This window comes from Megascapheus bottae, chromosome 6, assembly GCF_031878675.1.
Source record: "Megascapheus bottae isolate mThoBot1 chromosome 6, mThoBot2.hap1, whole genome shotgun sequence".
NCBI lineage: Eukaryota > Metazoa > Chordata > Mammalia > Rodentia > Geomyidae > Megascapheus > Megascapheus bottae.
In genome coordinates, this window is record NC_143514.1 from 69,246,265 (window position 1) to 69,259,730 (window position 13,466).

At 46.1% G+C, this 13,466-nt stretch overlaps 1 protein-coding gene across 1 annotated transcript; it reads left to right on the forward strand.

Annotated features, from left to right (window-relative positions):
- Positions 1-1,241: 1,241 nt before the first annotated feature.
- Positions 1,242-12,987, forward strand: Aunip (aurora kinase A and ninein interacting protein). The gene is made up of 3 exons (XM_090335524.1): positions 1,242-1,424; positions 10,278-10,413; positions 11,235-12,987. Exons 1-3 carry the CDS (start codon positions 1,347-1,349, stop codon positions 12,080-12,082), a joined length of 1,062 nt encoding a protein of 353 aa, XP_090191650.1. The 5' UTR covers positions 1,242-1,346; the 3' UTR covers positions 12,083-12,987.
- Positions 12,988-13,466: the final 479 nt, after the last annotated feature.

A 13,466-nucleotide genomic window follows, 5' to 3' on the forward strand; every position in this document is an offset into this window, starting at 1 on the left:
CTTTTCCATAGTACACACTCCATAAATGTACAATAAAGTGAAAGTAGGGTAAGAAAGCAAAAAGATGTGCTTGGTCTCCTTTCTGTTTCCAGCACTAACAAGACAAAAAATAAATCTACTTTTGAGGATCACAGTTCAAAGCCAGTCCAGGGAAGAAAAGCCCATGAGACTCATCTCCAATTAACCACCAAAAGACTGAAAATAGAACTGTGGCCCAAGTAGTAGAGTGCTACCTTTGGGCAAAATAGCTCAGGGTCAGTACCCAGGCCCTGAGTTCCAAGCCTTAGGACTGAAACAAAAAAATTTAGGGCTGGAGATGTGGCTAAAGTGGTAGAGCATGTGATAAGCACAAGCCCTAAGTTCAGTACCAATAAATCTTTTTTTTCCCTATGTTTCTTTTTCTTTTTTCTTTTCCAGTTGTGGGGCTTAAAATCAAGTCTCTGGCAGCATCTCTCAGCTTTTTCACTCAAGGCTAGAGCTCTACCACTTTGAGCCTCAACACCACTTCCGACCTTTTTTTCTATGTATGAGGAACCGAGGAATTGAACCCGGGTCTTCATGCACGCTAGGCAAGCACGCTATCACTAGGCCAAACTCCTCGCCCCTCCTTTATTTCTTCCAATAAAATTCTTGGCCGGGAGTTTGGCCTAGTGGTTGACTGCTTGCCTAGCATGCACGCAGACCTGGGTTCGATTCCTCGGTACCACATGCATAGAAAAAAGCCGGAAATGGTGCTGAGGCTCAAGTGGTAGAGCTCTAGCCTTGAGAAAGTCCAAGGACAGTGCTCAGGCCCTGAGCTCAAGCCCAGGACTGGCAAAAAAACAAAACAAAACAAAAAAACAAACAAACAAACCCCCAAGCCAATCCCAAACCTCCAAGTTCGTAAGAAATGTTCCTTCACTGCTGAAATACTCTGGGATGCGTCTCAGAGGGAAATCAGCATTTTGTATTTGAAGAGCCTTCAAAATCTGTAAATGTATCACCAATGTTACCTCACTTGATCCTACCAAATCCGAGGGGCCACTGCCCCCAGGACGACGACGGCGAGGATTCGGGGAGGGCAGAGCAGAGTCCACACAACTGCAAAACCAGAAGGAGGCTCCAGACCCGGGGGAATCACTCACGGGGGCGGGGGGGGGGGGGGGGGGCTGCGCATGCGCACAGGGTTCGCCCGCGGCCGGGACGCACGGGGCGGGGCTTTGCCGGAGGCGGCGCTAACGTCACGAAGGCAGCGACGGGCTTCAACCTCCGGCGTTGGCGCCAAATCCAAATCCTGCCGGCTCTGGCTCTGGCGGTTCTCTGTGGCGTCTGCAGCCCGCGGGCCACGGTCGGTCTCCTTAGGCGCCATGAGGCGCAGAGGCCCGGAGGAAGAGGCCTGCGGCGTGTGGCTGGATGCGGCGGCGCTGAAGAGGCGGAAAGCGCAGGTGAGCGGGTCGGCGGCGCGGGGGAGGAGGGAGGAGTGTGGGGGGCACCTCCAGGGGACGGAGGTGTGTGTCCGTGGCAGTTTGGGGGTTCTCGGACGACGAGGAGGCTTGCGGGGCGGCTCAGGAGGGAGTGGAGCGGGCTGCGGGGGGCCGGGCGCGGGGCCAGGCGGCGGCGGCGGGGGAGGGAGGGCGCGGGGGAGGGTGGGCGCAGCCCCGGGGCCGGGCGCGCGTGCGCGGCTGTGGGGCGTCGCCACCCGACGGCGGTTCCGCCCGGCTGGAGGCGGCCTCCTGCCCTGAACCCCGGACCTCGGGGAGCTGGAGGTACCGAGTCTGGGAGGGGAGCTCATGTGCCTAGAGCATTTTATTAGGAATGAGGAATGAGGCCGCCACCCGGCTTCACCTACCTAAGGAGGGCTGTTTGTTTTTGTTTTTCTTTTTTCCAGTCCTGGGGCTTGAACTCATTGCCTGTGCACTGTCCTTGGACACTTTGTTTTCCTTTTGCCAGTCCTGGGCTTGAGCTCAGGGCCTGAGCACTGTCTTTGGACTTTCTCAAGGCTAGAGCTCTACTACTTGAGCCTCAGCACCACTTCTGGCTTTTTTCTATGTATGTGGTGCTGAGGAATCTTTGTGTATGCTGGGCAAGCACTCTACCACTAGGCCAAACTCCAGACCCCCTTTAAGTTGGTTTTAAAGGAAGGAATAAATTTCTGAAGTAGGGCTCATCATAAAGAGGAAATAGCCGAAACAGCTGAGAATTTAACTTGCTTAAGTTTCCTTAGTATTCATCCATTCTATTTTCTTCCTCCTACCACATTTTTTTTTTTTTTTTTGCCAGTCCTGGGCTTGAGCTCAGGGTCTGAGCACTGTCCTTGGACTTTCTCAAGGCTAGAGCTCTACCACTTGAGCCTCAGCACCACTTCCGGCTTTTTTCTATGTATGTGGTACCGAGGAATCGAACCCGGGTCTTCATGCATGCTAGGCAAGCACTTTAACCACTAGGCCAAACTCCCGGCCCCACTTTCCCATTTTCTAGTGACTAATTGGAGATAAGAGTCTCAGGTTCTTTTTTTTTATTGTAATTAATAAAAGGATTACATGATATTTGCCAGATAATAGAAGGTGCATTAATTCACATACATTGATACCCTTTCGCATGTCTTGGTACCCATTACCCTCCCCCCGACCCCCCCCCCCCAGTCTCAGGTTCTTTAGTGCCCAGGCTGGCTTTGAACCTTGATCCTCAGATCTCAGCCTCCTGAGTAGCTGGGACTACAGGTGTGAACCTCTAATGCTTGACATCTTTGCCTGACATCTTGCTTTATTTTCAACATAGCATTTGTCACACCTCTGATATACTATATACTATATATATATATATATATATATATATATAAATTTCCTGTTTTCCTCCTACTAGAATGCAAATTCTACCAAGCAATCCTTCAAATAGTGTGTTACTTGGTGAATATTGAGTGAATGAGTAAATAAGGGAGTAAATAAACGAGTCAGCTAATCCACCTGGGCTGAGCTTTCTCTGAGTTGTAATTGTTTATTCTTTTATACTGGTGAGAGAACAAGTGGGAAGACTCTTAAGATTTACAGTGTAAATATAGCTGTTTAAAAAAATGTGTGCTTGGGTCTGGAGCATGGCCTAGTGGTAGAGTGCTTGCCTAGCATACATGTAGCCTTGGGTTCAATTCCTTGGTACCACAACACAGAAAAAGCTGGAAGTGGTGCTGTGGCTCAAATGATAGAGTGTCATCCTTGAAAAAGCCCAAGGACAATGCCCAGGCCCTGAGTTCAAGCCCCAGGACTAGCAAAAAAAAAAAAATGTGTACCTAACAATTCCTACTTTCTAATAAATATTGAAATTACTGATATTATTTTGTTGTTGTTGTTGGTCATGGGTCTTGAACTCTGGGGCTAGGTGCTATCCCTGAGCTGTTCAACTCAGGGCTAGCACTCTACCATTTGAACCACAGTGCCAGTTTGGTTTTTCTGGTGGTTAATTAGAGTCTCATGGACTTTTGTTCCCAGGCTGGCTTTGAACTGTGATCCTCAGATCTTAGCCTCCTGAGTAGCTAAGATTACAGGTGTGAACCACCGGCACCCAACTTGAAATTATTACTATTTATTTATTTATCTTGCCAATCCTGGGCTTGAACTTAGGGCCTGAGCACTGTCCTTGGATTTTCTCAAGGCTAGAGCTCTACCACTTGAGCAACAGCACCATTTCTGGCTTTTCCCCACCCATGTAAGTAGTACTAAGGAATCGAACCTGGGTCTTTGTGCATGCTAGGCAAGCACTCTATCACTAAGCCAAACTCTTGGCTCAAATTATTATTTTGTTGTTGTTGTTGGTTGTGGGACTTGAACTCTGGGCCTGGGTGCTGTCCCTGAACTCTTCAGCTCAAGACTATGGCCCTACCCCTTGAGTCACTTCCAGTTTTCTGGTGGTTAGTGGACTTTGTGCCTGGGCTGGCTCTGAACTGTGATCCTGAGATCTCAGCCTCCTGAGTAGCTAGGATTACAGGTGTGAGCCACCATGCCAGCTGCCCAAATTATTACTTTTTAAATAGGACATTTGTCTAAGGAAGCCCCAAATCCTGTGAGGGTCTGTACTGTAAGTCTGTACTGTAAGGGGCAACCATCATGTAGTAAATGTTTATCAGTATTGTAGTGACTTTTTATAGTTGTATGTACTTTGGCAGCTAATATTAGCTATCAGCTGGACTTAATTAAATATCAGAAGCAGCGGTCAGTCACCACTGAAAACAGTTTCTAGTTCTGCACCCCAGCCTCCCCCCCCCCAGCTCCTCTATATAATCAGTCCAGGCAGTGGTGAGATGCTGCTCCCTGGTGACCCCTCCCCTGTGTGGCAACCTGTTTGACCAGCTCCACTGACCTGCATACTTTATAGAGTATGCAGATCTGAGACTGTTCCAGTCACTGCGTGACCTCCTGAAACTAATGTCCACCTGCTTTAAACTCACCAACTAAAACTCCCAAGGTGGGGCCTGGAGAGTAGCCTAGTGGTAGAGTGCTTGCCTCAAATGCATGAAGCCCTGGGTTCAATTCCTCAGTACCACATACACAGAAGAACCCAGTAGTGGTGCTGTGGCTCAAGTGGCAGAGTGCTAACCTTGAGCAAAATGTGTCCAAGGACAGTGCCTAAGACCCTGAGTTCAAGCCCTAGGACTGGCCAAAACAAAACAAAAATAGAACAAAACAAATCAAAACTCCCAAGGAGGGGCTGGGAGTTCGGCCTAGCAGTAGAGTGCTTGCCTAGAATGCATGAAGACCAGGGTTCAATTCCTTGGTTACCACATACATACAAAAAGCCAGAAGTGGTGCTGTTGCTCAAGTGGTAGAGCTCTAGCCTTGAGAAAAGCTCAGGCCCTGAGTTCAAGCCCTTGGACTAGCCAAAAATAAAAACCCTCCCAAGGAGCCTGGTGCTGGTGGCTCACACCTATAATCCTAGCTACTCAGGAGGCTGAGATCTAAGGATCCAGGTTCAAAGCAGCCTGGGCAGGAAAGTCCACTAGATTATCTCTAGATACCCACCAGAAAACCAGAAGTGAAGCTGTGGAACAAAGTAGAAGAGCACTAGCCTTGGACAAAAAGAGCCCAGGGCCAACACCCAGGCTCCTGAGTTAGTGCCTTCCTTTTTTGTTGTTTTGTATTTGTGTTGTCCTGGGGCTTGAACTAAGGGCCAGGGCACTGTCCCTGAGCTTGTTTTGTTCAAAGCTGGTGCTCTGCCTCTTGAGCCACAGCTTTACTTCCGGCTTTCCCCCCCCCCCCCCCAGTAGTTAGTTGGAGATGAATTTCAAGATTCCTGCCTGGGCTGTCTTCCAACCAGGATCTTCAGATCTCAACCTCCTGAGTAGCTAGGATTACAGGCATATGCCACTAGTGCCCAGGGCATTTTACTAAGAATTATTGAATGACTAATGATTAATAAGAATAGTTAATACCAAGGTTAGTGCTTAGCAAGTGGTTTGGTCCTACAGGAATATTATGCCTATTCGGCAGGTTTTCTTATATTGTACATTGAGACTGTCATTGAGTAAGTGTGCATTATCAGCGAAAGAACTTTGTACTTGAGTCCTCCATTCCTGATGATCTGTCTCAGTCTTCAACATTCCACTGATGTAAATGTCAGTCCCCAAAGCCCTGGGTGCGCTGAGCTATCTGGGTGCGCTGGGACAATATCATGTCTGGGATTGCTGTACCATGTTTACTAAGGAAGAAACTTGTTCCCACAGGTGCCACTTATGACCAGATTGGTATAAAACTTTCAGGTGTTTTGTGAATTAAGGTCTGTTTCTGATACTGTAGTTCTCCAAAGCAAGCAATCTATTTTTTTTTCTTCCTTTTTTCTATATGGATTATGGAGCTTGAACTCGGCCTGGACACCCTCCCTGAGCTCTTCAGCTCAAGGCTACCCTACCCTTGAGCCAAGCCCCACTTCCCGCTTTTCCAAAAGTTAACTGGAGATAAGAGTTTCAGGTCCTGGCCGGGAGTTTGGCCTAGTGGTAGAGTGCTTGCCTAGCATGCACGAAGACCCAGGTTCGATTCCTCAGTACCACATACATAGAAAAAAGCCGGAAGTGGTGCTGAGGCTCAAGTGGTAGAGTGCTAGCCTTGAGAAAGTCCAAGGACAGTGCTCAGTCCCTGAGCCCCAGCCCAGGACTGGCAAAAAAAAAAAAAAAAAGAGTTTCAGGTCCTTTTGTGCCTGGCTGGCTTTGAACCTTGATCCTCAGATCTCAGCCTCCTGAGTACTTAGGATTACAGGTGTGAGCCAACGTGCCATGCCATGGTTTTCTTATTTTGGATAGTTTGTGGTACTGTGTGTCTAAACTCTCTGTGGTGGCAAAAAAAAAACCCCAACATCCTTATTTTGCTAACTTCCCTTTAAATTCTTAAGCATATATACAATTTTAAGTTAACTGTTGAATTGTCTGCCAATTCTGTTGTCTCTGACATAGCTGTTTCTATTAACTGATCCTTCTGTTGTAATTATAGTCATTTCTTGTTTCTTCACATCTAGTAATTTGTTACATGCTAGGAATGTTACATTTCTATATTTGGATTTGTTGCCTTTAGTAATGAAGTTTGTTTTGGCAAGTGCTACTCCACTTGGTATTTTCAGGATTGCTTTTAAGCTTTATTAAAGCAGCTTTGAAGTTTGTTTTTGCCCTAGAATTACTTTAGGGCTATCACTAAGGGATATTTTTCTTTTGTTTCTGGTGCTTGCTATTTCTTTGCTGTGGGTAGTAGGAATTCAGAAAGTCTCAGCTTTGGACTAGCTCTGGGAATTGTTCAGCCTGCAATTTTTATTTATTTATTCTGCCTGGCCTGTGCAGTTCCAGGGAACATGTGTTTAGCTCCGTATTCAGTAATGAACTGAAAGGTTCTCTGCAGATTTCTGGAGGTCTCTTGAGCTGTAAATCCCAGCTACCTCAGATATTCAATTCCTAAAGCAGTATTCTGATTGGTTGTTTGTTATGATCTGGAAAATGCTTCGATCCTGAGCGAGGGTGTCATACATCACCCATCTTGTTTACCTTCTCTTGGGGCTCAGAGGTCTTTTTTTTTTTTCCCCCAAGTCCTGGGGCTTGAACAGGACCTGCATACTGTCCTTGGGCATTCCCAAGGCTAGAATTCTGCCATTTGAGCCACAGCACTTCCGCTATGTATATGGTACCGAGGAATTGAACTCTGGTCTTGTGCATCCTAGGCAAGCACTCTACCACTAGGCCATGCCTCCAGCCCACTCACAAGTCTTTAATGCCTGTTATCTGCTATTTGAAAATTTATTATTTATTTGGTGAAGTGATAGGAAAGTTTGTTAGAAAAAGACACTTTGAATAGACTAGAAACAGATCATCTCTAGAGTAAGAATTTTTTTAATTATGTAAAAAAAGAGGGATTTTAAAAAAATTTCATGTAATTAATAGAAGGGTTACATTATATTCACCAGATAGAAAGCGCATTACTTAACAATCATTGCTATATCTTCTCATGTTTTTGTCCCCCCAAAAGTGGGATTTTTAAGCCGGGCGCAATGGCTCACATCTATAATCCTAGCTACTCAGGAGCTGAGATCTGAGTGTCAAGATTCAAAGCCAGCCCAGGCACAAAAGGACCTCTAGAAAACAGGAGGTTGGGGCTGGGCTCAAGGGTAGGGTAGGTAGCCTTGAGCTGAAGAGCTCAGGGACAGTGTCCGAGTTCAAGCCCCATGATCCACAAAAAGGAGTTTTATTTTTTTGTTTTGCTGGTCTTGGGCCTTGAACTAAGGACCTGAGCACCATTCCTAAGCCTCTTTGTCAAGGCTAGTGCTCTACCACTTGAGCCACAGCACAATTTCTAGCAGTCGTTTATTAGAAATAGTCTCACGGACTTTCCTACCTGGGCTGGCTTCAAACCACTATCCTTAGATCTCAGCCTCCTGAGTAGCTAGAATTATAAGTGTGAATCTAGCTTTAAAAAAAAAAAAGTGTACATTAGTGCATGCTTCAGACTCGTTATTGAAACTGTATAATCTGGACAGAGGTCCCAGGCATTGGGAGCCAAGAAGTTCATTTGTAGGATTGTTGCTTTGCTTTACACACTTGTGCACTGGGGAGGAGCCTCTGCATAAACTCTCTGGTTATCAGGACTTGACAACAGCTCATCTTAATACAAAGAACCTTGGCAGTATTTGTGTGTATCTGTGTGTAAATGTGCAAGCACTGAGGCTTGAACTCGGACCTGGGTACTGTCTCAACTTTTTTTGCTTAAGGCTGATGCCCTACCACTTGAGCCACTGTTCCATTCCCAGCTTTTGGGTAGCTAATTGGAGAAAGGAGTCTTATTAAGTGGGGTGCCAGAGGCTCACACCTGTAATCCTAGCTACTCAGGAAGCTAAAATCTGAGGATCTGGTTCAAAGACAGCCTGGGCCAGGAAGTCCATGAAGCTCCAGATATGGAGCTGTGGCTCAAGTGGTAGAGGGCTCTTCTTGAGTGAAAATGTCAGGGCTAGTACTCAGGTCCTGAGTTTAAGCCCTAGGACTACCCCCGCCCCCCAAGGGAAAACAAACAACCCCCAAAATGTCTCATGGCCTTTCTTGCCTGGTGTGGTTTTGAGCTGCAGTCCTGAGATCTCAGCCCCTGAGTAGCTAGGATTATAGGAATGAGCCACCAGCACCTAGCCTATCAATATTTTTTTGTGTGTGTGGGGGGGGTCATGGGGCTTGAACTTGGCCTGGGCTCTATCCCTGAGCTCTTCAGCTCAAGGCTACTGCCCTACCCTTTAGCCACACCCTACTTCCCCTTTTCTTGAGGTTAATTGGACATAAGAGTCTCAGGTTCTTTTGTGCCTGGGCTGGCTTTGAACCTTGATCCTCAGATCTCAGCCTCCTGAGTAGCTAGGACTACAGACGTGAGCCACCATGCCCAGCTGTCTTTCTTCTTCTTTTTTTTTTTTTGGCCAGTCCTGGGCTTGAGCTCAGGGCCTGAGCACTGTCCTTGGACTTTCTCAAGGCTAGAGCTCTACCACTTGAGCCTCAGCACCACTTCTGGCTTTTTTCTATGTATGTGATACTGAGGAATCGAACCCGGGTCTTTGTGCATGCTAGGCAAGCACTCAACCACTAGGCCAAACTCCCGGCCCCTAATTTTTTTTTTTTTAAACCAGTCATGGGGCTTGAATTCTGGGTCTGGGTGCAGCATGAGTAATATACTTACATGTAAAACAAAACAAAACAAAAAAACTTCCTAGGACCTCTCTTGTAGTCTTCTAGTTCTACATTCTAGGATTAAAAAAAGGCCTGAGATGTAAATAAGCCAATACTGGAGCTGTTTCACTGTTCTTCCCAGCCAGTATGGAGTGCCTTGTGTGTGCCAAAAGCATGAGCCTTTGTGTGTATGTGTGGGGGTGGGGGTCATGGGGTTTGAACTCAGCCTGGGGCCTGGGCGCTGTCCCTGAGCTCTTCAGCTCAAGGCTACTGCCCCATCCTAGAGCCAAGTCCCACTTCCCATTTTCTGGAGATAAGTCTCAGGTCCTTTTTGTGCCCGGGCTGGCTTTGAACCTTGATCCTCAGATCTTAGCTTCCTGTGTAGCTAGGATTACAGGTGTGAGCCACTGCACCTGGCTTTATGGGCCTTTTATGTGAACACATTAAATTTTTGTAATGGATCTATGGGATAAGTAATACATTTGGGATGAGACTTCTGTTGAACAATTTGTACACAATAAAAGAATTTTGACTGAGTTGAACCCAAGCTGTGTGGGTGACACTGAGGCCATGTTCTTACCCACAGTCTTAGCTATTAAAAATGCATCAACTGTTGATATAGGATCCTTAAATCTAATGGAGAGTGCATCATCTCTGGACTCCTTTTAAATAACGTTTTGTACAGCTCGACTAACTTTTGGAAAGTAGACATGGGGGGACTTGGTGTCCAGACAGACTACTTACAGAGCAGGGGAGGAGTGGAGCCCAGAGGTCTAATGTGGTTCCAAAGTCACTGGTGTGTTTGGCAACTCTTTTTTTGGGGTAGGGAAGGGGTCCAGTTGTGGGGCTTGAACTCAGGGTCTGGGCCCTGTCCCTGAGCTCTTTTGCTCAGGCTAGCACTCAACCAATTTGAGCCACGTTTTTGAGTGGTAAATTAGAGATTAGAGTCTGGGGGGTGGGTGGGTGTGGAGGGTTTGGGAAAGTCTTATGGGGACTTTTCTGCCCTGGCTGGCTTCCCGCAATCTTCATATCTCAGCCTCCTGAGTAGCTAGGATTACCAATGTGAACCACCACCAGTACCTGGCTTTTGGCAGCTCTTTAATAGTAATAGGTTCTACTTTTTTCTCCTTTTCAGACACATTTTATCAAACCAGGCAACAAACTGCTACCACTCTTTCCTAGAGAGAGGAAGTCTAACATTTCTTATACTCAGAAAATATCTACAGGGACTCGGCAGACCAGCATTGCTTCTTTCATCACCTTGCAGCAAGGTATGGTAATGCATTTGGGAATACTTCATTATCCAAGGAACAAAAGGAATGTGTTCATTTTTCTCCACTCCGGAACATGTCTGATGTTGGGAGCCAGAGTGGAATCAAACTGTACCTTGACTTGCATCAGACGATGGCTTTATTGTCTTATTGTTTTCTGGCCCTATTCTATGTAAATGACCTGAGAATTACCATATGAATGTAACACCTGGAGGTTCCCTGGGTCTGGAGGAGGGAAGAAGCGGGAGTGAAAAATAAACGCGGCAGTCTTTACCTGGACTGCGGACATCCCGGACCCGGTGTGTCTGTCTCTCTTCTATTTCTTCCTAGTCCTTGCCCCCGATTTCAGGAACCCCAATCTGCGAACCCTGGTTTGCTGCCGGTTGGCCCCGGCAGTCTGAGAGGTAGCAATGTAGTCATGTGATTTTGTTAAACCCAGCTGACCTATGGTATTACAAAACACAAGAAATCATGTCCTTTTTTTATTTCCACCAGTCCTGAACTCAGGGCCTGAGCACTGTCCTTGGGCTTTCTTAAGCTTGCAGTTTTCTAGTGGTTAATTGGAGATAAGAGCTTTGAACCACAATTCTCAGATCTCACCTTCCCGAGTAGCTGGCATTTCAGGCATGAGCCACCACACTCAGCTAAGATGTATATTTTTTGACAGATTACTAGTAGATTAAAAACAAGATCAGCTGCAGAATTATTTCAAGAGTATAAAAGCAAGGTGGTTGAACAGCTGGTATTGATTTCAGAAACTGAAAATCCTTCCCAGGGCAGTTTTTCTACATTGTAATATTTGTCCATTCCTGCTTTATTAGGAATGACAAGTGACAGTAACCAGAGAAGTGTTTCATCTTATATAAAAAGCCAGATCAACAAGGAGTCCAAAAAAGATACAACCCATCTAGACTGTTTGATCCAGGGCTCAGGAGATGAGTCTGTACTTCCTTTGGCCACTTCAACCCCTGCCGTCCTCCAGGAATCTAAACTTCCTCCTCAGTTCTTCCAGGCTTCTGGCCAGCACAAAATGAGAACTCCATTTTTGACAGTTCTGTCTTTGCCCCAGTCCGACACCCTTGTCTCTGCTGGAGAGAGTAAAGCCTCAGTGGCTTTTCCCTCTGCCCAGGACTCAGAAAATTGTTTGCTGGACCTGAAGAAGGGCAAGGGGGATTCTCCTTGCAAATGGAAAAGGCCTCATGGATCTAAGACCAACTGTCAGGGCACGGAAGGACATAGCAAACCTGAGGATAAATGCCATCAGCCCCTGGGTAAAGGTAAACTGGAAAGGAAGGTATCTACTAAAGAAAACAGGCGCGCCTGCTATCACCTGCAAACTTATGGGGCATTCTGGAGTGGAGAAGAAAATATAGAACCAGTGAAACAAAGTCCTTGTCCTCTGTCTGCAATTTCTCAGAAGAATGAAAAGCATGACAAGGACTCCTGGAGTCAGCTTTTCACTGAAGACTCTCAAGGCCAGAGGGTCATTGCTCACAACACCAGAGCTCCTTTTCAAGATGTAACCAGCACCTGGAATCAGAGTGTAGAGCAGTGTCCTGATGGCCCTGAGGCTCAGTGCCAAGTTGGGCCCACTCAGTTACATCTGCAGCCCAACTTGCTCTTTACCCAGGACTCTGAAGGTAACCAAGTTATGAGGCATCAGGTTTAAAATGTTTATATGAAGGAGTTGGTTCCGCAAGTACCCTGAAATTGCAGAGGTTCAGGAAAGTATTTTGTAAGGTGGACATGTTGGGGAAGAATAAGGGTTCAGGAGGAAAGTGGGTTTGGGATGAAGCTGTTGTCATTATTGAGCACTTTGTACAAACCACTCTTTGAGACAGTGTAATTGGTATCATGCTCTCCAGGAAGAAGGTAACTGGTGATTTCCAAATGAGGCTTTGAGCACTGGGGGGAAGAGGAAAGATACAGATCTTTCTACCCAAGAACCTGCTGTTCAGTCTGCAAACACTACCTCTGCCTGTTCAGATACTCACTGGGTCCTCACTTCTGATAAGATGTGGTTCTTTTCATGTCTGGCTCTAATCTCAACCACTCAACTCAAGCTTAGGACATTATTGTTTTTGATTCCATTTTGAGAAGGCAAATCTCTAACCTAGATGTGCAATGGAGGTCACAAGGACACAGAGAGGGAGAACGGTAATGGTCTTATTCTCTTGTTTTATTTCTGTGGTAACTGTAAATTTTGCTGGTATGTACTTTATTTAAATATCTCTCCCTAAAAAAGCCTGAACTTTAAAACAATCTTGCTATAACTGTATTCTCCCGTATAGGGGATCCCTTTTGTAAATCTATAAATCCAAGTTAATGTCTGCAAAATGCCTTGGGTGGTAATTAAAACATTACCAGTCTTATTTTTAAGACAGTAGCTTTCGGGGCATGGTTCAAGGGATAGAACGAACATCTGCCTTGCAAATTCCAGTACTGCCACCAAAAGAAAAAAAAAAACCTATAAAAGTCAACCTTTTGGGCCGGGAGTTTGGCCTAGTGGTTGAATGCTTGCCTAGCATGCATGAAGACCCAGGTTCGATTCCTCATACCACATACATAGGAAAAAAAAAAGCCAGAAGTGGTGCTGAGGCTCAAGTGGTAGAGTTCTATCCTTGACAAAGTCCAAGGACAGTGCTCAGGCCCTGAGCTCAAGCCCAGGACTGGCAAAAAAAAAAAAAGTCAACCTTTTAGGGGCCAGGAATTTGGCCTAGTGGTAAGAGTGCTTGCCTAGCATGCATGAAGACATGGGTTCGAGTCCTTGGTACTACATGCATAGAAAAAAAGCTGGATGTGGTGCTGTGGGTCAAGTGGTAGAGCTCTAGCCTTGAGAAAGTCCAAGGACAGTGCTCAGGCCCTGAGCTCAAGGCCCAGGACTGGCAAAAAAAAAAAAAAAAAAAAAAATCAACTTTTTAATGATATATGCTCTACCATTGCCGTGGATTCAGTTGGATGACAAGTAATTTATTGCTCTGTGTTCACCCATAAGTTGACAGTTCCTCAGACTCTAGCTGTGATACCTGACACATGAACAGCCTCTAGGGGAC

Excerpts from the sequence above, each read along its gene's own strand:
- Aunip (XM_090335524.1), top strand. The coding sequence starts at position 1,347 with ATGAGGCGCAGAGGCCCGGAGGAAGAGGCCTGCGGCGTGTGGCTGGAT. Across the intron at positions 1,425-10,277 it reads TGAAGAGGCGGAAAGCGCAG|ACACATTTTATCAAACCAGG; the intron begins GTGAGCGGGTCG and ends TCTCCTTTTCAG. Across the intron at positions 10,414-11,234 it reads TTTCATCACCTTGCAGCAAG|GAATGACAAGTGACAGTAAC; the intron begins GTATGGTAATGC and ends CTGCTTTATTAG.